This window comes from Muntiacus reevesi, chromosome 1, assembly GCF_963930625.1.
Source record: "Muntiacus reevesi chromosome 1, mMunRee1.1, whole genome shotgun sequence".
NCBI lineage: Eukaryota > Metazoa > Chordata > Mammalia > Artiodactyla > Cervidae > Muntiacus > Muntiacus reevesi.
Window position 1 is genome coordinate 39,798,048 of NC_089249.1, and position 21,425 is coordinate 39,819,472.

General features: G+C 42.7%; 1 protein-coding gene across 5 annotated transcripts in view; it reads left to right on the plus strand.

The window, feature by feature from the left end:
* Nucleotides 1-21,425, plus strand: part of GUCY2C (guanylate cyclase 2C) — a 95,776-nt gene that overhangs the window by 62,410 nt on the left and 11,941 nt on the right. For all 5 annotated transcript variants that reach the window (XM_065940920.1, XM_065940927.1, XM_065940936.1 and 2 more), the window contains 10 exons: nt 305-386; nt 1,290-1,395; nt 5,151-5,213; nt 5,839-5,910; nt 6,381-6,485; nt 9,323-9,409; nt 10,912-11,044; nt 13,650-13,787; nt 15,046-15,134; nt 18,315-18,406. In XM_065940920.1, the coding sequence (XP_065796992.1) occupies nt 305-386; nt 1,290-1,395; nt 5,151-5,213; nt 5,839-5,910; nt 6,381-6,485; nt 9,323-9,409; nt 10,912-11,044; nt 13,650-13,787; nt 15,046-15,134; nt 18,315-18,406 (967 nt within the window). The remainder of the gene's footprint in view (nt 1-304; nt 387-1,289; nt 1,396-5,150; nt 5,214-5,838; nt 5,911-6,380; nt 6,486-9,322; nt 9,410-10,911; nt 11,045-13,649; nt 13,788-15,045; nt 15,135-18,314; nt 18,407-21,425) is intronic.

Below are 21,425 nucleotides of genomic sequence, written 5' to 3' on the forward strand. Positions count from 1 at the left end.
TTTTTTGTCCATGAGGCATGTAGGATCTTAGCTCCCTGACCAGGGATCAAACCCACAGCCCCTGCATTGGAAGGTGAAGTCTTCCACTTCACCACTGGGTCACTAGGGAAGTCCGTGTATCATTTTGGTTTTTTTAGATTACAAGTACAAGTGTTATCATATGACATTTGTCTTTCTCTAAAAAAAAGAGCTCTCCTTTTCCCCTTGCTCAAATTATCCTATACAACTAGACTCTTGTGAAATGCACTTGCTCTCTTTTCAGGGATCCTTCCTAGTGTAGTTTTCACTGTTTTTTCTGCCACAGGCCCTCAAATCCTGATGATTGCCGTCTTCACGCTCGCGGGAACAGTGGTCCTCCTGCTTCTCATCGCTCTCCTGGTGCTCAGGTACCTGCCGGCTAACCTGCGGTGCTCATCTCTCAGGTGGAGGGGTGGGTGAGAGCGGGGCATCTGATCCCTGTTGATAGTATACATTCACAAGCAGGTCCCTGGACAGAGCTGAGATTATAAAGGCATTCTGCATCAAAAAGTCTGTCTAGAGCAGAATACTACTGAGCGGATGAATTGGAGCTTGCCCTCAGAGACACGCGTGCGTGCGTGCTAAGTTGCTTCAGTCGTGTCCAACTCTTTGTGTCTCCATGGACTGTAGCCCGCCAGGCTCCTCCGTCCACGGGATTTCCTGGGCAAGAATATTGGAGGGGGTTGCCATGCCCTCCTCCAGGGAGTCTTCCTGAGACACCTGAACTCAAATCTCAGTTCTGAGATTCACCAGTTGTGTGATCTTAACTGTGTTATTAGCAACACATTCTGCGGGTGGAAATAGCTATTTCTGCTCTTTTATTAATACATTATGGGAATTTTCAAAGTCTCTCTATTACATACTTTCAGGCTGAAGAGGCTTTGTTGTTGTTGTTTAGTTAAGTATTATTGTTGTTGTTAAGCATTTAGTTAAGTATTACATACTTTCAGGCTGAAGAGCCTTCGTTGTTAAGTCCTGACTGAATCTTTTTGCAGCCCCATGGACTGTAGTCTGCCAGGCTCCTTTGTCTGTGGGATTTTCCAGGCAAGAATACTGGAGTGGGTTGCATGTCCTCCTCCAGGGGATCTTCCCGACCCAGGAATCAAACCTGTGTCTCCCATGTTTCCTGCCTTGCAGGCAGATTCTTTATCATCTGGGCCATTGGGGAAGCCCCCCATCAGAGCTCTAGATGTCAACTAATAGTCAGAAATGGAATGGCATAATAAAAGAGCATAATAAAAGCCTATGGGCTGACTCTGTTCCTTTCACAGAAAATATAAGAGAGAACATGCACTTCGTCAGAAGAAGTGGTCCCACATTCCTCCTGAAAACATCTTTCCTCTGGAGTCCAATGAGACCAACCATGTTAGCCTAAAGGTAAGGCGTCCCTTACCTGGTGAAGAATGTGCGGACTGGTGCAACTTCCCGGGGATTTGAGGAGACTTTGGTCCATGGTACAGAACGTGCCAGGCAGGGTCATTTGTTTCAGAATCCAAGAGTTAGATGTTAAACTTCTCAGCTTCCTGCCTTTCCCTTGATTCTTCATGATGCTACTTGATCCAGTGAACACTTTGGTGGAGGCTGAGATATGGCATGTTACTCACTTTTGGCATGTGACCCAGAAGAGGAGTGCAGAGAGGGAGGATTTGCCATGGAAGGGATGTAGGAATGGGTGAGGCATCTGAGTTCCCCTAAACCTGGGGGAACTACTCTCTCACACTCAGGACGTGTGACTTACTTGCTCACTGCTGAAAAAAGAGTCCTCTGCCCACACTTGCACTCAGCCAGGAACGCTCAGCAGCCACCAACAATACCGCCTCCCATGAGCCGTGGTTAATTCGGGACCTGCATGGTCTTATCTCCTCCTCAACCGGACCTCAGGAGATGAACTTTATCATCCTGTCTTTGCTGATGAGGAAAAGGAAGGACAAAGAGTCGAGCAGCGGGGCTGGGTCACACACACACCCAGGTTACTGCAGATGTAACCCGCCAGCACTTCTGAGCATTTCTCATGTGCCTGATACCGGGACCTGTTTCATTGTTTCTGAGCTCTTTGAGGCAACGGGGCTAGAATTTCAAGAACGGGCCACAGTCTGAACCCACCCTGTGTCAGTGTGACATTTAACACTTAACCATCAGAGGTTTTCTGGGGTTTTTTCAGATTTTAATTCATTTATTTTTGCCTGCCCTGGGCCTTCGTTGCTGCTCGCGGGCTTTCTCTAGTTGCAGCGAGCAAGGGCGACCCTCTAGTTGCGGTGTTCGGGCTTCTCATCGCAGTGGCGTCTCTTGTTCCAGAGCACAGGCTCTCGGGCACAGGCTCCGTAGTCCCAGGCTTACTTGCTCCTGTGAGATCCTCCCAGACCAGGCATCAAACCCGTGTTCCCTGCATTGGCAGGGCAGATTCTCAACTACCGGACCACCAGGGAAATCCCAGAGGTTTTATACAAAGCAAACTAGGGGGAAGTGGAGTCCTAGAACCTCCACATGAAGGAATGAGCGGGGTCCCTAGGAGTAGGGCCAAGCCGACAGGACAGTGTGACTTGAGATGCCTCCCTGCTTAGAATCAGCAAAAATGAAATTGCCACATGGGGTCAAGTTTGTGTTTGGAGCCTTTCCACCAGCTCTGTGGGCATCCCACCCCAAGTCCTGCACGCGGCACTCCAGTGGCTCAGGTCCTCTCATGGCTCAGTGAGGACTAGATCTCCCTTTCCTCCAGAAATGCTCCATGCACCAAAGTAGCACTCCTATTAAGTCCTGAGCCACAGAAATAAAAATGCTATTGACAAAGACCAGGAACTTCCCCAGTGGTCCAGTGGTTAGGACTCCATACTTCACTGCAGTAGGCACAGGTTTGGGTCCTGATCAGGAAACTAAGATTCCCCCATGCTTTGCAGTGCGACCAAAAAAATAAATAGTTTTTAAAAATTTTAAAATTAAGAAAAGATCAATCTATCTCAGGCACGTGTCAGGAAGAAATCAATCAATCAATGCTCTCTTTGAAAATCCAGTAATCTTACAATCATTTACATTTCACATTGCATCTTTCCATTTGATTCTCATCAAAACCTGTGACTGTAATTGTAAACGATTGTAAGATCATTGGATTTTTCGAAAAGAGAACTCATCGACCTGAATGACTTAGTGGCAGTACCGTAGGAAGGGAGGAGGAGACCTCTAGAAGGAGTGAGTGGTCCCCGCCTCTGGCGTGACCCCAGGCTGGGCTCCCACATGGTTCACTTCTGCCCAGGTTCCGCCACAGCTCCACCCCTCACAAACCTCCCCCACCGCCTCAGAACCCTGTACTGCACTTGGTTCTTTTGAGTTAAGCCTAAAACATCGTGTCGCTGTATGTTTTGTTAAAATGTAAATACTTCTAGGAGTATAACCCGTCTACCCCTTGTTGGATATGACAGAATTTTTATGAGTTAATTCATCATTAGCCGCTCACCTGGCTAAGAATGAGTCTTTGGGACAAGTTGCCACGAGGAGGAAGCTTAGAAGTGATTCAGAGCGTGGGGAGTCATCGTCATGCCGAGCTACAGGCCAGCTGGGGAGCAGGCAGGCGACCAGGGATTCGCTGTAAGAAGAGGTTTTCCGGTGCTGAGAATCAGACAGGACCGGAAGAAGACCCATGAGGGTCGACCAGAGTCAGCGAGAGGGGAAAATGCCACGTGACCAGACAGGTGATGGTTTGAGCTCCGGGTGAGGAAGCAAGACTCAGGGGCGAGATGATGAAGAAGGTATCCCAGGTTGGAATGGAGAGTGTCAGCAAACCAAGGCAGCCAGAGGGAGAGATGTCAGCAAAGCCCGAGGGGAGGGCGGCAGACAGAAAATAATGATAAAGATGCAGAGGACTCATTTGAGGATAAAACACCTTTGCTTGTAAGAAAGTGTCACCACCTTGGTCTCATCAGATCCCCAAGTATCCCTGTAAGTTAAGATTGCCCAGATAAGGGACTGAGGTTCAAATGGTTTAAATGACGCAATCGAGGCTTGAGAGGGTAAAAAGAACACTAGCCGAGAAATCACACCCAGGTTCCGTACATTCTCAGGTGCCACGTGGTGCCACGTAACCCTTTGTACCTCACAGATAAAATGATAAACAGGAGAAGGGGAGACCAGTGACGTTTATTAATCTGCGCTGTGCCAGGCGTCATGCATGGAATTGGGTATTACTTATTTCACTCACATTTTCAAACTGTCCCTATGAGGTGGCTTTTAACCAATAAAATACATCACAAGTTTTTATAAGAATTGAATGGAAAGATGCAGTGGTTCACAATCTTTTCTGCCTTTTGAGTAGCAGACCAAGAGCTGTATCTAGCCTGCAAGGGTGTGTGGGTGGGTGGGTGTGGGTGTGGGTGTGTGTGTGTGTGTGTGTGTGTGTGTGTGTGTTGTGTTTCGGTCAATATTTAACTTCTTTTAAAATTAATTACTGGGATTTCCCTGATGGTTCAGGGGCTAAGACTCCAAGCTCCCAAAGCAGGGGGCCCAGGTTCACTCCCTGGTCAGAGAACTAGATCCCACATTGCTGCAACTAAGACCCAGCGCCACCAAATAAATAAATGAATATATTTTTTAATTAATTATCAAATACACAAATCTTGGAATGGAATAGAAAAATCCACATTACTGGCTTCTTTTGACAAACCAGATGATCTCGCAACTCCAGGCTGAACCCCAAGCTGATGTGGCTGCCTCCTTAAGCCCCAGCAAGGTGTCCTCACTTGCACTGCTACTTGGGCCTTGAGGCATGAGTTCACAGCTCAGATGCCAAGCCTGATTCCCTGAGAGCATCTGTCCGTAGCTGCAGGCAGTGGTTTCCAATAGTCTGGGGGGGCTGGACGGGAAGGAAGCAAAGGAAGTGTCTGGCTGAAATAGGCCACGAGAAGAAGCAGGGAGAACACCCAGAGTTAAGTGTGCAGCTGGTGGATACTTGGAAAGAAGATACCGTTGGAGGGGGGAGGTGAGCATGGGAGGGGACACTGGACAATTATGACAGTTTTTCTGAGCCTGCCTGGCATGCTGTGAACTAGCTACAGTAGACGCAGGCAGAGTCTCTCAGCCTTTGGCCGGCAGGTGGGGAGCCAAGAGCTGGAGCCTCTGGAATAATTAGCTTGTCCTTGTGCCAGATCGATGATGACAAGAGGCGAGACACAATCCAGAGACTGCGACAGTGCAAATACGACAAAAAGGTGACTAGTCTCCTCTGCTTTTCTGAACTCTCAATCAGGGATACATGCCGGGCCTTCTGACTCATCGTGGCCGCAGCTCTGATGTCGGTGGGGTGATGGCCCGGGTCTTGGGGCTGACCCAAGGGGTGCTCTTGGAGCCTTTCACAGGGCTGGGCAGGGCTCTGCTTCACTGCTTACAATATTCACAAGTCTTGGGTATACTGAAGAAAAAATAAAATTTTTAAGAGGGGGAGAGTGTAGGAAGGAAAAAGAGCAGATTCAGAGCAGTCCAGGCAACCCTGTATTGTATTTTGAATCATTGCAGCGGGGATGTGACAATCCCATAGCAGCGTTTTATATCTTCCGTCCTTCCTTCTTTCCTTCCTTTCTCTCTTCCTTCCTCCTTCCCTCCCTTCTTTGCTTCCTTCCTTCCTCCTTTTTCCACTTAGTCATTTTAAAGAAGCATTCTCATATGAGCCTGCCACATCCCAGGCACTTGCTGCCAGGGATATAAACAGCAGTAAGGGGATGTTACCGCTTTCAAGAGCTTACAGTAGTGTGGGAAGATAGTCATGTGAGCAGATGATTATAACATGCATATAGTGGTCATTCGACACGATCTCCTTAATTCAATTGATCTTTGCAGCGAGTGATTCTAAAGGATCTCAAGCACAATGATGGCAATTTCACTGAGAAACAGAAGATCGAATTGAACAAGGTATGCTTACTTAAGACCTTTAAGTGAGAAATGACCTTACTCCGTTTTCCCCAAGCATTGAGGTCCCTGGTGGAGCAAGGTGTTATTAGGGACTCCTGACAGAGAAGCCTATAAACCAAGGAATGGGTGACCATACTTCTTGTTGAAAATTCCGCCCCCCCCCCAAATTTTGTCAAAGATGTTTGATGGTACAGAACATGCTGGCATGTCCTAGAAAGTGGTCCTGATGTGATGGGAGAGTAGTCAAAGGTTTGTTGTATTCAGGTCTTCTTGCTGACAAAAGAAAGGCCATGAGGTCAGATTAATGCCAAGTGCAGAAGAAGAAGCACTGATGCTTCACTGTATCAGGAGCAGTAGAATATCTTCCCAGAGATCTGAGACATGGCATGTTTTATTAGTATATTATTAGTTTTTAATCAGGTGCTCTCTTCTGGCTGAGCTGCTTTGTAAATGAGTGTGTTATGTTTTAGTTGCTTCAGATTGACTATTACAACCTAACCAAGTTCTACGGCACAGTGAAGCTTGATTCCACGATCTTTGGGGTGATTGAGTACTGTGAGAGAGGATCCCTCCGGGTAAGGAACCAGAATCATTTCCAATTTCCTAACCAGCCAACCATGTGCAAAAAAAAAAAAGAAAATGTGTAGTAGAAATTTTAAATGCTCACTCAGTGAAATAATAACAGCCTAGAGTTATCAGGAAAAGTGTATGGGCCCATGTGCTTATCAAACTAGATCACTCAGATTTTGTCCATTTATCCCTATTATATCTTTATAAGTGAAAGTGAAAGTCACTCAGTCGTGTCCAACTCTTTGGGACCCCATGGACTGTAGTCTGCCAGGCTCCTCTGTCCATAGAATTCTCCAGGCCAGAATACTGGAGTGGGTAGCCGTTCCCTTCTCCAGGGGATCTTCCCAACCAGGGATTAAACCCAGGTCTCTCACACTGCCGGTGAATTCTTTACCAGCTGAGCTACCGGGGAAGCCCAGGAATACTGGAGTGAGTAGCCTATCCCTTCTCCAGGGCATCTTCTTGACCCAGGAATTGAACTGGGGTCCCCTGCATTGCAGGCAGATTCTTTACCAGCTGAGCTAACTAGCTAAAAAATATTTAGGAATGTAGACTTGAAAAACCAAAGAACAAATATGGAAATGTGGAAAAGTGATTACCCTCCATTCATTTTATTTTACTTGCATATTTGCTTTTGTATTAAGAGAAAACTGGATGGTTATTAGAAAAAAGTGTAGATTTAAAAATGTATGTATGGCATAAACTCAAATGTATCCTCAAGGAAAAAAATCATAGCCCTAAATGCTGTTCTTTCTTTAAAAAATAATCTAAGAAAAAAAATAATGAAGGAAAAAATTTATAAATACTTTTTATTTATATAGGCAAAAAAAGGCAAAAAATATATAAATAAATAGGCAAAGAAATAAATAAAAGGCAAAAAGAAGGCAAGAAAATAAATAAAAAAGGCAAAATAAATAAATAAATGAATAAATAAAATATCTCCATGGAACTGAAAAAAAAAAATTTAAGTATTCAGTGAAAAGTTTAGAATAACTATGGCCTAAAGGAAAGGAAATCACAATTAAATTGTTATAAAACTCATAAAATTTTAAAGTGCATTCTTGAGTTGTTTATTTTTAAAAAACTATAAAATATACAAGCCTCTTATACTTCTAATTAAATCTTTAAAGCAACCATAAAAATAAAATGAAAATAAAAAAGCTATGAAAAAGATGCTTTCAATTATGAAAGAATATATCATGACTATTAAATTGTAAAGTCTAAAAAGGGAAAATTTTCAGAAACAATATAATGATGAAAACTTGACTCAAGAAGTTAAAACTTAAGGAAGTCAATAATGGTAGAAGACATTAACATTTCCATTACAAAGAAAACCAGATTCTGTTTAATTTTTCTAAACTTCAATGAATAATTCTCACTGTCTATAAACACTGTTCTAAAGTTACAGAAAAACATGAACATCTTCTGAATTCATTTAACATTCAACAAGGCTAGCATAAAGTTGATACTAAAATATAATTAAAGACTACTGTCATTTATCAATATAAATGGAAAAATTATAAACTCAATACAGGTAACTCTAAGCCAAGTCATATGAAAAGCATAATACAGTTAGATATGTTAGTTCTATGAATGGAAAAAATATTACTCTAATGCATCATATCAAAAGGTCTTTGGAGAAAGGCTATATAAGATCATTTTAATTGGTGCTGAAAATGTTCATTTAAATTGCTGCTGATACAATAAAATAAACACATTCTTAATAATAACAATTCAAGTCTTTCAAAATTAGAAATACTTTCCATAAAAGGGCTAGACCATATCTGAATCATTTGGTTTCAACATGACAAAAAATTTAGATACACCAGTAAGTGAAGATTATCACAGAGGACATTTTCATGGGGAGAAGAGATAATAAATAAACAAAAGCCACTATCAGGTGCTAAGGGAAGAGTCTGTCTGCTCATAACTCCCCTCCCTTAAACTGATGGGTTACCCACCGCTTCAGCAGCCTCATCTGAAACAGCCAATGACTCTGGGCCCTTTGTTGGAGACTGCTGGTACACTACCTATGCTAAAACTGGGCTTTTTCCCCAAACAAGAAACTGTTGTTAGGTTTTCAGTTAGGGTCCTGCTTAGAGTTTTACTGTGAAGAATTAGCTTGGTTTAACTACCCTGCATCTTGATAGAACCGTCACCACATTAATACTATGAGTTCAAAGTTCTAAGGCATACAATTCATGCAAAAATTCAAGAGCTCCGTCTTAATGACAGAGGGCTTAATAAACAAATGGAACACTTAGAGCTATTAAGCCAATTGATGCAGTTGTTCTTCTAAGTAAAAATGGAAGCCTAGTGAAGGGATATCCTGATAGCGATTCCTTGTAGGAAAACACTAGTGTTATTTTGATGATACAGAGCCTGCAGCCCAGGCACCTGTGAATCGGGCTGCCAGCCCCCTCGCCTGGCAGGTACCTGCTCATTCCTTGACCGCTGTCTGGTGAAGAACCAGGATTTGGGATCTGTGGGCACCTCGTGCTCATCTCCTTGTGATAAAGAACCACCTAGTGTTTCTTAGAGAGAAAAGAAACATATGTTCAAGAAAAACAGGACAATGGCGTTCCAGCTTGTTCCTGAGTCCAAGAACTCATGATTAGACCGTTACTGAAACTTCCTTGGTGGTCCAATAGTTAATACTTACACTTCTACCACACAGGGCGTGGGTTCAGTCCCTGGTTGGGCAGATAAGATCCCACATGCCTTGGGATGTGATCAAAATGTTAAAAAATAAAAAACAAAAGATCATTATTTGCCTGTAAGAATCTCTCCACAGTGGCGTCCTTTAGACAACTCATCTTCCTTTTCTTTTTCTCCTGCTCAGGAAGTTTTAAATGACACAATTTCTTACCCTGATGGTACATTCATGGACTGGGAGTTTAAGATCTCTGTCTTGTATGACATTGCTAAGGTAAGAGACCCACAGACATGAAAGATATTTATGAAAGTTAAATCTGGAAAACAGACCTAGCCAGCTATCACATTGGTTTCTTCATCTGTAAAATGATAATGAAAGTATTACCTGTGCCATAGGGTTTTTGTGAAGATTTTAGGATACAACACATCGGCTTTGTAAAAGGCCTGACAAGCAAGTATTCAATATGTATACTGACTTATTATTTTTATTATTCAATTCTTTCTACACTGGGTTGCAGGCACACATTTTCATAGATTTGCTGGAAGTAAAAAAGAAACCACATAAAGTTTCAGGCAAGATAACTGAATCTTCACCTTAATGTAAGAGAAAATGTAAGGACAGGCATTCATCTTGCATGAGGCAATAAAAAAATTTGGACATGTATATTTCCTAGACATGCTATGAAAAGGAGGTGGCTACCAGTAACTAGGGCCCCATTCAAGAATGAAGAAAAGCCAGTCCCAAGAGTGAGCTATTTGATACAGTCTTAAATCACCTGAAAGACACATAGCATCGGAATCAGTTGGGGGGAAAAAGCGTAGTACAATAGAACTTGCCTCAGTTCACTCCCAGGACCAAGGCTGGTAACTAGTGTCTGCAGTACCACCACCTCTGGCCACCAGGGGGAGACACAACAGCCAAAAAAGAACTTCCTCTTTCAAAACTGAATGAAACATTCTGTTTCAAAATAGGTGGAAAGCAATTAGATTTCAAGAAATAATCTAGCCTAACTTCTCCCTTCAGGAAGGCAAAGCCTTATTTTTTTTTTTTATTTTTTTTTTCATTTATTTTTATTAGTTGGAGGCTAATTACTTCACAACATTTCAGTGGGTTTTGTCATACATTGACATGAATCATCCATGGAGTTACATGTATTCCCCATCCCGATCCCCCCTCCCACCTCCCTCTCCACCTGATTCCTCTGGGTCTTCCCAGTGCACCAGGCCCGAGCACTTGTCTCATGCATCCCACCTGGTCTGGTGATCTGTTTCACCATAGATAATATACATGCTGTTCTTTTGAAACATCCCACCCTCGCCTTCTCCCACAGAGTCCAAAAGTCTGTTCTGTACATCTGTGACTTTTTCTGTATGGCAAAGCCTTATTATTCATATCATTTTCATATTTGTATTGAGGTAGCAGAGAACCAGAGACATACACAAGGTCACAGACTGAATAAGTGGTAAGCAAAAACACTTAAAAAAAAAATTAGGATCAATCTTCGCTTCATATTGTCTACAACTTCTTAACCAGGGTCTTTAGACAGTTGCCTTTTACTGTGTCACCTAAATAACCTTCAAAACTGGATGCAGTACTTAGGCAAACATTAGGGCTTTAACAATATTTTATAAAGTTAATGGAGTTAAATTTAAAACTCGACAGTGATTCTATCCACATGCCAAAATGATTTCACCAAGTCATCTCCTTCCTGAAAATGACAGAACAGCTGAGGAGTGTCATATCTCTTTGTTTTCCTGTCATCTGAAAAACTACAGGGAATGTCCTATCTGCACTCCAGTAAGACAGAAGTCCATGGCCGTCTGAAATCGACCAACTGTGTGGTGGACAGTAGAATGGTGGTGAAGATCACCGATTTTGGCTGCAATTCCATTTTGCCTCCAAGAAAAGGTCTGTCAGGAATGAAATTTTCACTAGTTTCCCACTTAAACGTGTTTCTTTAAATTTTTGCACAAGTCCATGTAAAATGCTCAGGAAATGGTGATACTGACCAGAAAAAACACTTACATAAGAGGCAGTAGCTGGCTTATTCCCTTCTCAGTGTTCAGCGTGTGCCTGTCAGGTTGAACAGATCTCCTCTGTAGGTCTTCTTCAGCTGTGTGTCCCTTGATTTTAGGGAGAAATCATGAAAGAGTTATTGGCTTGTGGAGGCAGGACTGTGTGAAAAAATACAGAAAGTTAGAGCCGTAGGAGACCTTAGAAATCCCCTTATTGAACCCTCCTCTTTTATAGAAGACAGAACTAAAGCTCAGAGAGGCTAAGAGAATTGCCCAAAAAGATAGAGTATAAGACTGAAGCCCCTTTCCAAATTCTAGACATCATTCATTTATCTGTGATAACGATCAGAAATGATGATGCTTAAAAAAAAGCCATATTGGTAAAATATATTCTTTTATCCCTTTCAGGAGTGGTGATGAAGGTCAAAAAAGTGATCTGTAAAGTATCAGGGGCTTTTCATGTTGACTGTTTGCCAGTCCTTTATTAGATCTCAGGGTTAAACAGCCTCAGAGGGCTAGGAATCACATATGCCTCAAAATACCACTAAATTCCTCAAAAACTAAATTCTACCTCTAATTCTATTTTGCAATCCTTTTAGTTTTCCATAATAGATGAAAAATTACAATCGTGCACCCACTTCTTTAGCTATGTCAAGGATTCTAAGACACTGAACTAAATCCGGTTAGTGCTTATTGAGAACCTACTGCATGCCCGGGTTCATCGTGGAGTGAGCAAACCCCCTTCGTGAAATGACTCACCGCGACACAAAATCAGATGAATTGCAGATCCAAGCCTACCCTCCTGAACATCCAGTTATATGAGCCTACCTGTGGAGTTGGTTACCTGAAATCTTATTATAAGTAGGTTTACTTCCCTCTCCTACAAGCCCAACCATTAGGACCCATTGTTAATGAATCACAAGCCACATAAATTCACAAGACATAAATCTGAAAAGGCAGTGAACTCTTGGATGGAAAGCCAAATGGGGAAAGTGTGCTTTATCATAAGCATCTCACGATACCTAAACACACAAATCTGTTGATTTATTTAATTGAAACTGCTGAAGGTAGAAATCTCAAGAAGTCTACAGGAAGCTAGGTGATCCTGGAAAACTCCCAAGGGATGTTGGAGAATATTTAATTGTATGCCCCCATTATTATAAATAAGGTATGTAATGGGGGTCCCAAACCCAAGTGACTACAGGAGCCAGACACAGGAGTGCTTCACTCTTGAAATGAACTTGATGGGAAGCACTAGTAATAGCACGCACGCTAGTAAAATGTGAGTAAATCATATGCTTTTTTTTTTTAAAGAATACCACAGGAACCAAAGAAAGCACATCTGTGTAATAGCTGACCTCATGGCTGCTACTGTATCACGTCTGCAAACTCTCAGTGCCTGTCTCTCTGTTTAAATGTGCTGTCTTCATTTTCTTTTAGTAGAAATACTGTTGTGGGTTGCCATTCCCGTCTCCAGGGGATCTTTCCTACCCAGGGACTGAACCCGTGTCTCCTGCATTGCAGGCAGACTCATTACCGTCTGAGCCACCTGGAAAGCCCATTATTTCCTTTTAGTAAATATACATATATGGCAGTTCCCTGGTGGCTCGGTCAGTGAAGAATTCACCTGCAATGCAGGAGACTCAGGTTCGATCCCCTGAAGAAGGGAATGGCTAGCCACTCCAGTACTCCTGGCTGGAGAATCCCATGGACAGAGGAGCCTGGGGTGCTATAGTCCATTGCATCGCAAAAGGGTCAGGCATGACTTAGGAACTAAACCACCACCACCAAACATATATATAGTAAATATATTTATATGTACTAAAAGAAATATGTTTTGTATTACATAAAATTTGTAAACATATATTTATTAAGTATTTATATATATGTAGCGTTTTATGTGGGCTTCCCAGGTGACTTAGTGATAACGAATCTGCCTGCAATGCAAGAGACCTGGGTTTGATTCCTGGGTCAGGAAGATCCCCTGGACAAGGAAATGGCAACCCACGCCAGTATTCTTGCCTGGGAGAGCCCATGGACAGCGGAGCCTGGTGGGCAGCAGTCCATGGGGTCACAGAGTCGGACGTGACAGAGCATGCACACAATGTTCTATATTACATAAAATATATAAATATATAATATTAAAGTATTTATAAAGGCTTTCATAGCTTTATGCTGCATGTTCCATAAACTATTAAATCCTCAGCCTCTTACATTCTACTGAATTCACCCCACAAGTATTTACTGAGCATTCCTTGTACCCAGGCGCTGTTCTAGGTAGACCTTGAGGGTTTTCAGGACTATGACCCAGGCAGTTTTAGGGAAGGCATTCTATGTTTCCTCACCCAGATCCTGGCATTACCTAGTCAGCTGGGAAGGCAAGTGTGTGTTCTGCCCCCATCGCCAGCGTGAGCGTGGTGGAGGGACCTGAAAAGCGTGTCGGGGGTCTCTGGGCTGCTCACCCCCTCAACCTCACAGTCTCAATGCTGAACACACAGACTTGTGGACGGCCCCGGAGCATCTCCGCGTAGCCAGCGTTTCACAGAAAGGAGACGTGTACAGCTATGGCATCATCGCCCAGGAGATCATCCAGCGGAGAGAAACCTTCTACACGCTCAGCTGTCGGGACCAGAAAGGTGAGGACCTTCTCTGGGAGCCAGCAGGAATTCTAGGCTGACCGAGACCCCGAGGTTTCTGTGACCACATCTCACTCCCCTTGTCAGCGAGAGCAGTGTCACTCCCGCGCTCCTCACTGCAAAGGGCGGTTGGAGGGATTCAATGACAGTATGAATATCAGAGGGTTCTGAAAAGCATAGGCCAGTACCCTACTGCCAGCCGCCACCACTGTCAGCATTATTGAGTTACAGGGCTCTGCCTTAAAATTTCCTGCTTTCCTTCTGATTCCATTAAGAGATATGCGTCTTTAACACCTGAACTAGATCACTAACAGGCCCACATACATCCTTGAGGTCTCACTAAGAGAATATCTCTAGTAGTTTTGTCACATGTCCTCTCTTTATGTGTGTGTGGCGGGGGAGGGCATTGTTGCTGTTGTTCAGTGGCTGTCGTGTCTGACTCTTTGTGACCCCCATGGACTGCAGCACGCCAAGCCTTCCCCATCCTCCAATGTCTCCCGGAGTTTGCTCAAGTTCATGACCACTGAGTCAGTGATGCTATCCATCTCTTGTGTGTATGTGTGTGTGTGTATGGGGGGGTGGGTAGCATAGTTTATTAAATTCTAGAAAGTTGATTTAGAGATTATATTGACTCCCCATGGAATATTAAATTTGACTATTTTTTTTTATTATTAAACTTTGTATTTTGTATTGCGGTATAACCGATTAACATGTTGTGATAGTTTCAGGTGGAGAGCAAAGTGACTAAGCCATACATATACATGTATCCATTCTCTCCCAGACTCCCCTCCCATCCAGGCTGCCACAGAACACTGAGCAGAGTTCTCTGTGATCTACAGTAGGTCCTTGTTGGGGGGACATGTTTCATTCCGTTCATCCAATTCTCGATTTACTGGGTACTTACTGTGTACCAGCTCTTAGCAGTGTGGAGGATGAAGGTAGCTGAGGGGTGTAGGGAGGACAGGCTAGCATCTCGGTCAGAGGAAACCTCCCTAAGACAGTGGTCTTTGAGTTAAGTTTTAAAGGGTTTGTAGCTTTAACTGAGGTACTTCCTGGGTGTAAGAGGGCCTAAGACCCCTTCCCCTGATGGTTCATCCATTCATTCACATCTGTTTGTTGAGTGCTAGCCTAGGCTCTGCCACACTCCCACCGGCTCCCCATCCAGGGTCTGGGAACCCATTCAGAGTCTGGAGGCTGCTGCTAAAATTTCTTCACATTGCATTCTTTCTTATAATTCGAATGGTTCTCATCCCATCAGAGAAGATTTTCAGAGTGGAGAATTCCAACGGAGTGAAACCCTTCCGCCCCGATCTGTTCCTAGAAACAGCAGAGGAAAAAGAGCTGGAAGTGAGTATGTCTCCCGCAGGAGTTTCTTTGGTGTTGCAGCAGCAAAGGAGCACAAACATGGTGGATGAACACCAAGGAAATATATCCACTTACAGTCCTGGAGGCCAGAAGTCTGGAATGAGTTGTCAGAGGCCATGCCTCCTCCAGAGGCTCTACAGGAGAATCCATTCCTCACTTCTCCCAGGAACTTCGGTGGCTCTTGACATGCCTTGGCTTGTGGCCACAACACTAATCTCTGCCTCCAGGCCACATTCTCCATTTCTGCCTAATCTGCTTCTCTCCTATATGAGGATACATGTGTCTATTGCTGTTATTTAGTTGCTAGGTCGTGTCCAGTTCTTTGCAACCCCATGGACTGCAGCACGCCAGGCTTCCCTGTCCTTCACTACTGTCTCCCGAAGTTTGCTGAAACTTATTCATGCCCACTGAGTCAGTGATGCGACCCAACCATCTCATCCTCTGCCACGTTCTCCTTTTGTTCTCAATCTTTCCCAAAATCAGGGTCTTTTCCGATGAGCCGGCTCTTCACATCAGGTGGCCAAAGTACTGAAGTTTCAGTCCAGGGGCTTCCCCGGTGGTTCAGTGTTTAAGACTGTGTACTTCCACTGCAGGAGGCATGGTTCAGTCCCTTCTCAGGGAACTAAGGTACCACAGACCGTGTAGCCAAAAAGTTTTAAAAAAATAAAATTGGATTTTTAAAAAACCTTTTTTTAAAAGGATAATCCAGAATTATCTTCGCATTGCAAGATCCTTAATCACACCTGCAGAAACCCTTTTTCCAAGTAAGGTAGCATTCACTGGGCCCGGGGGTTGGGACACATCCTTGGGAGCCATTATCAGCCTGTCATCATCCTAACTCACAAAAGAGCTCCTCCAGCACACATCACGTTCTCAGTATTTAGGAGCTAGAAGAGCAAGATGTCTCTGTGATACACTTATTAGGCTTATAAAACTACCTCCTAATTATAAAATAAATATGCCAACATCTAGAAACAATAAAGAAATGTACATTCACTCTTTCTATCCTTCCTCCGAAGAAAATGGAGACTTTTCTGGATTTGCTTAATTGTTTTATAATCCCTCACAAAGGCGTTTAAGGACTGTGGGGAAAAAAATTCTAATTTTTTCTTTAGAATTTTATCTGAGCTTTTATAATCCAGAATATGGTGAGTAAATGTTGAAAAAATATTTTTGGTTGTTAAATTTTTTTAAAACTTTCGTTCCTTGCAGGATAAAGATAAAAACATTTTGCTTCAGTTTGCAAGTGACCTGCTAGATGAGGTTTATGGTCAGACTCTACTGAGCATGAATGGGCCTTTTTTATTTCATTCTATTTTTCAACATGAAAGGCAGGTTGTACCCCAAGGTGTTCTGAGCTACATCCACTCCTATCTTGTCTTCTCATCCCTTCCCTTCCTGCTGCTTTTCTGGATCCTGGAATTCCTCTCCGCACATCAGTATCTCTCCTCTCAAACCCTGCTTTCTAGTCTGAGTATATCCTCATGTTTAAAACAGCTTTCACCAAAGCTGCCTCCTTGTCTATTGACTCGTGCGGCTGGATGGTTCTGGAATTGGAAATGAGGATTTCGATTCCAGTCTTCTAGTAGCTGGTTCCAGTAGAATACAGGTCTGAAACTCCAAGACTTGGCCTGAAGGGCATGTGCTGTTGACCGAGGAGCCTGGTGGGCTACGACCCATGGGATTGCAGAGTCAGACACGACTGAAGCAATTTGGCACACACGCACGCTGGGGCTGCATCAGCTCACTTGTCGGCGCTTCTGTCCCATCCTCTAAGGCAGTCAGCCAGCGGATCGTTTTCCCAGGCAGGGGTACCACCTAGTGATGAATACGAGCAACTACAGTTCTATACCGTGGTCGTCTCCCTCCCCAGGGACTCTTCATTAAAGCAAAAGAATGCAGACAGGCACTGTATCTAGTACCATTTGTGATCCTGTTTGTGTTCAGAGTGAAGAACAAACTTAACTTAAAGCAAATGCCCTTCAGCATGCTTTTTGATCCCACAAACGCTGCAAACAAGCAGTATCAAATGAGATGATGGTTCCATGGGCTTCCTGTCCTCTCCGTCTTCCTCTGTAACCCCCCCACCCCCCACACACACCCTCCCATCCCTCCCATCCTGCCACCTCCTCTCCCCACCTCCCCCAACCCCAACCCCCCTTCCTCGTTTCTGTTCACTGCAGCTGGGAAACTTACAAACATACATAGATTAATGTCCTTTGCCCATGTCATACCTGGGACATACTTGTGCTAAGGAAATTATTAATTTTTTAATCTGAAATTCAAGTTTAACTGGGTGTCCTGTTAAACTTCTTTTTTTTTGCTACATCTGAGAACCCTAACAAGATCCCTTCACAAACCAATTAATTCAGAAGCTCCTGAAGTCCTAAGAAATTTTGTGCATGCTCCCCAGACAATCCCACGGTCAGGCACAGTTGAAAATTAATGTCATAGAGCTTCACTCTCGTTTTAAGTCGCCCCGTACTCACCAAGCCCAGCTATTTATCCCCCTCCCCAGCACAAACCCTGCAAATGTCCGTAAGGCATTTTGTCTCTCCCATCCCACCTCGTCCAAATCAATATTGCCGTTTCTCCTTAGCCTAGGATCGAAAGGAGGGGTGAGGCAAAGTGGTGCAGCAATGATGACCACAGGGAACTAGGCCATTTCGTACTCGTTGTGAGAGTTGAGATGTTTTAAAAATATTCCCTGCTTCAGTTGCTTACATCACGGGACAGAATAGTATAGGATACCACCCTCTAAGCTAATCCACCTCTTATTTTTTTTCTGAAGTACAGCTGATTGACAGTCTTGTGCTAATCTCTGCTGTACACCAAAGTGACTCATTTATACATTCCATTTCATATTCTTTTCCATTATAGTTTATCCCAAGGGGATTGGCTGTAGTTCCCTGTGCTATATATAATAAGACCTTGTTTTTTCTGTTTTAAAGGTAATAGTTTGCATCTACCAACCCCACACTCCCAGTCCTTCCCTCTCCCCGCTCCTTTGGCAGCCACAACTGTGTTCTCTAAGCCTGTGAGTCTGTTTCTCTTTCATAAGTAGGTTCATTTGTGTCATATTTTAGGCTTCACATATAAGTGATACCATATGGCATTTGTATTTTTCTGAGTTACTTCAATTCGACCTCTTCTTTCTTCCAGGTCTATCTACTTGTCAAAAACTGCTGGGAGGAAGATCCAGAAAAGAGGCCAGATTTCAAGAAAATTGAGAATACCCTGGCCAAAATATTTGGGTATGGCGGACATTTTTACTCTTCGCCACTAACTTCAGTTTTTTCTAATAATAGTTGACATTCAGTGGTAGCTAAGTATGAGAGTGCCTTTTCTAATGAAAAATCACAGATTACAACACCTGTCTCCAAAAAATTAAAATGATGTGGAGATGAACAGACCATTTTCTCGAGGAATAATCACTTGAAAAGCTAAGTACTATATGTTCAAGGGCAAAATGAGCCTGATTAGAAAATAGATTCTGACTGATCATGATTATATCTGTTAAAAAAATATAGTTCCCTTACTCTTCTGCAGGTAATTAGGATTTAGAAGTCTAGTAGAATCCTGAGGATCTTAAAACCCCTGGATAATTCTTAACATCAGCAAGTTCCTTAGAGTTTTAAAAATCGTAAGATCAGGAACTTTGGCTGAATCAGAGTATAATTCAGGATCAAGAGAAAAGTAACATACAGTTATCCAGTAAGGTTGAATTTTAGATTTTCCATGTTTGGAGGCAGACACAATGCAGAGTGAGAAAAATAGCTCTAGGAGATCCAGTTTCTAGGCTAGGATCTAATAATAGCTAGTTATGGTTACCAGTTTTGTTGCTTGTAAAATTGGAATGAATTTTCTGTAGATGATTCCTGCAGTTCCTTCTAGCTCTTTCTGTAGTTTCGTTAAGTCAAAGACTCAGGCACTTAGTGAAGCTAAATAAAGCCCAGGACTGAGATGGGGTGGAGTAGTGGTCCCAAACCCCCCACACCAGGCCACACAGCAGGAGGTGAGGTGGGATTGGGGGGCAGCTTCATCTGTTCCTCTTTGCTCACATTACCACCCAAGTTCTGCCTCCTTTCAAATCAGCAGCAGCATTTGATTCTCATAGGAGCATGAACCCTAACCCTAAAGTCAGGGCAGAGTATCCTGAGATTGCCACAAAATAGAAATACAGCGCACAATAAATGTAACGTCCTTGAAACATCTCGAAACCATACCCTCCCCCACCCCCACCCCCACCCCTGCCCAGTCCATGGAAAAGTTATCTTCCATGAAACCAGTCCCTGGTGGTAAAAATGTTGGGGACCTCTGGGGTAGAGTGAAGACAATGAAAGTGTGGCCATTGATTGCTTGATCAAACCACTCAATGGGGGAAAAGAGCAGGAAATAATAAATGATTTCAATCTTGCTCTTTTTCATTCCTTCCCAGATCTATTACTAAGAGCAGATGAAACTGTATGTGTGACAGATGAAATGTGAGCTCATGAAGATAAAACTAGGCCCCTGGTATTTAGCCTTTAATGTGGTAGTTCTCTACTTGGCTGCACATTGAAATCACCTGGGGATGGTTGCAAACTAGTGATGCCGGAGTGCTACCCGAGAGAGTCTGATGTAATTGATCTGAGTGCAGGGTGTCATCAGGAGTTTAAATAAGCTCCTCAGGTGATTAAAATACACAGCCGAGGTTGAGGAAACTGTTTTAATTGAATCAATTCATCATGAAATCAGATTATCCATCTTCATCCCTTCCACCTGCTCCCTCATTCTTTTAACCCGCTCGATTTCTTTATGGTTTCGGGTGAGAATCTCCTGGGGACCTTGTTAAAAATTTCTCTTCATCCCAAACCTAGCAGTTTCCAGTTGTAATAGGTCTGTGATAGAACTCAGAAATGTATGAATTTTTTTCTCTTTTTTATTTTTTAAATTATGAAAGTATGATACATTTACAGGAGACTTGGAAAATACAGAACAAAGTTACATATAGTTCCACTATATATTTCAATTATTTTTTAAGTAGATAAACTAAGATTTTTAGTTGGAGTTTCAATGTCAAACTCTCAAAAGTTAACAGAATGAATATACAGAAAAGTAGAAGGATATAGTAGACCTGAAAAGCACCATGAACCAACTAAATATGATTAAGATTTATACAATTTTCATACAACAGTAGGATACAAATTCTATTCAGGTTCCCATAGACTATAAACTAGGAGTCTCTGGAACATATCCAGGGACATAAAACAAGGTGCAAACATTTCATGGTCTAAAGGTATTGAAATCATACACAGTATGTTCTCTTATCACTGTAAAATTATGTTAGAAATAAATATCATAAGATACTTGAAGATAATGCACCTATTTTCAAGTCCAGTGTGGCATTTACCAAGACAGACCTCAATAAAGGTCTCATTGAAAGCCTCAATAAAGTCAGATTAATGAAAAAACATGGTGATTGCAGAGAAGAAAGCATTTAAATGAGAAATTAAAATCAAAGATTTTTTAAAACCCCCTGTATTTGGAAATTAAATGTCCACTTTTAAATGATGGGTGTATCTAAGAAGGTATAACAAGGAAAATTAGAAAATACTTATAACAGAATAAAAATAAAAGAGAATTTACCAGAATTTGTTGCATGCATCTGAAGCTGCTCAGTGCATCTAAATATAATGTGAAATTGTATAAGGTATACAACTGAATAAGGTATAAAAACAAATAATGGACACTAGCATAAAATTTTGTGAAATTTGAACAAAATCTATATGTTAGTTAGTAATACTGTGGTGGTGGTGCTTTAGACACTCAGCTGTGTCTGACTCTTGCAGCCCCATGGACTGTAGCCCGCGAGGCTCCTCTGTCCATGGGATTCTCCAGGCAGTACTGGAGTGGGTTGCCATTTCCTTCTCCAGGGGATCTTCCTGACCCAGGAATCGAACTCCGGTGTTCTGCATTGCAGGTTGACTGAGCTAAGAGGAAAGTCCACATGTTAATTTCCTGTTTGGGGGGATTTTTTTTTTTTTTTACAACATAGTAAGAAAAGAGTTAGCCACGAGTGAGCGACTGAACTGAACTGAAGAAATGTATTGAATTTTTAACAAACATCCCACCCCATACCAAGGGGATTACAGCATAGTCTGTCTTTTTGAGCACAGAAATGGCAAGTTTCATTGTTGTTATGATGATGAAACAGTACGATTTATTCATCCCTTGGGTTGTGTCATGAACACTGTCTCCAGTTCTCACAACAGTTAATTTCCTGCTGGGGTC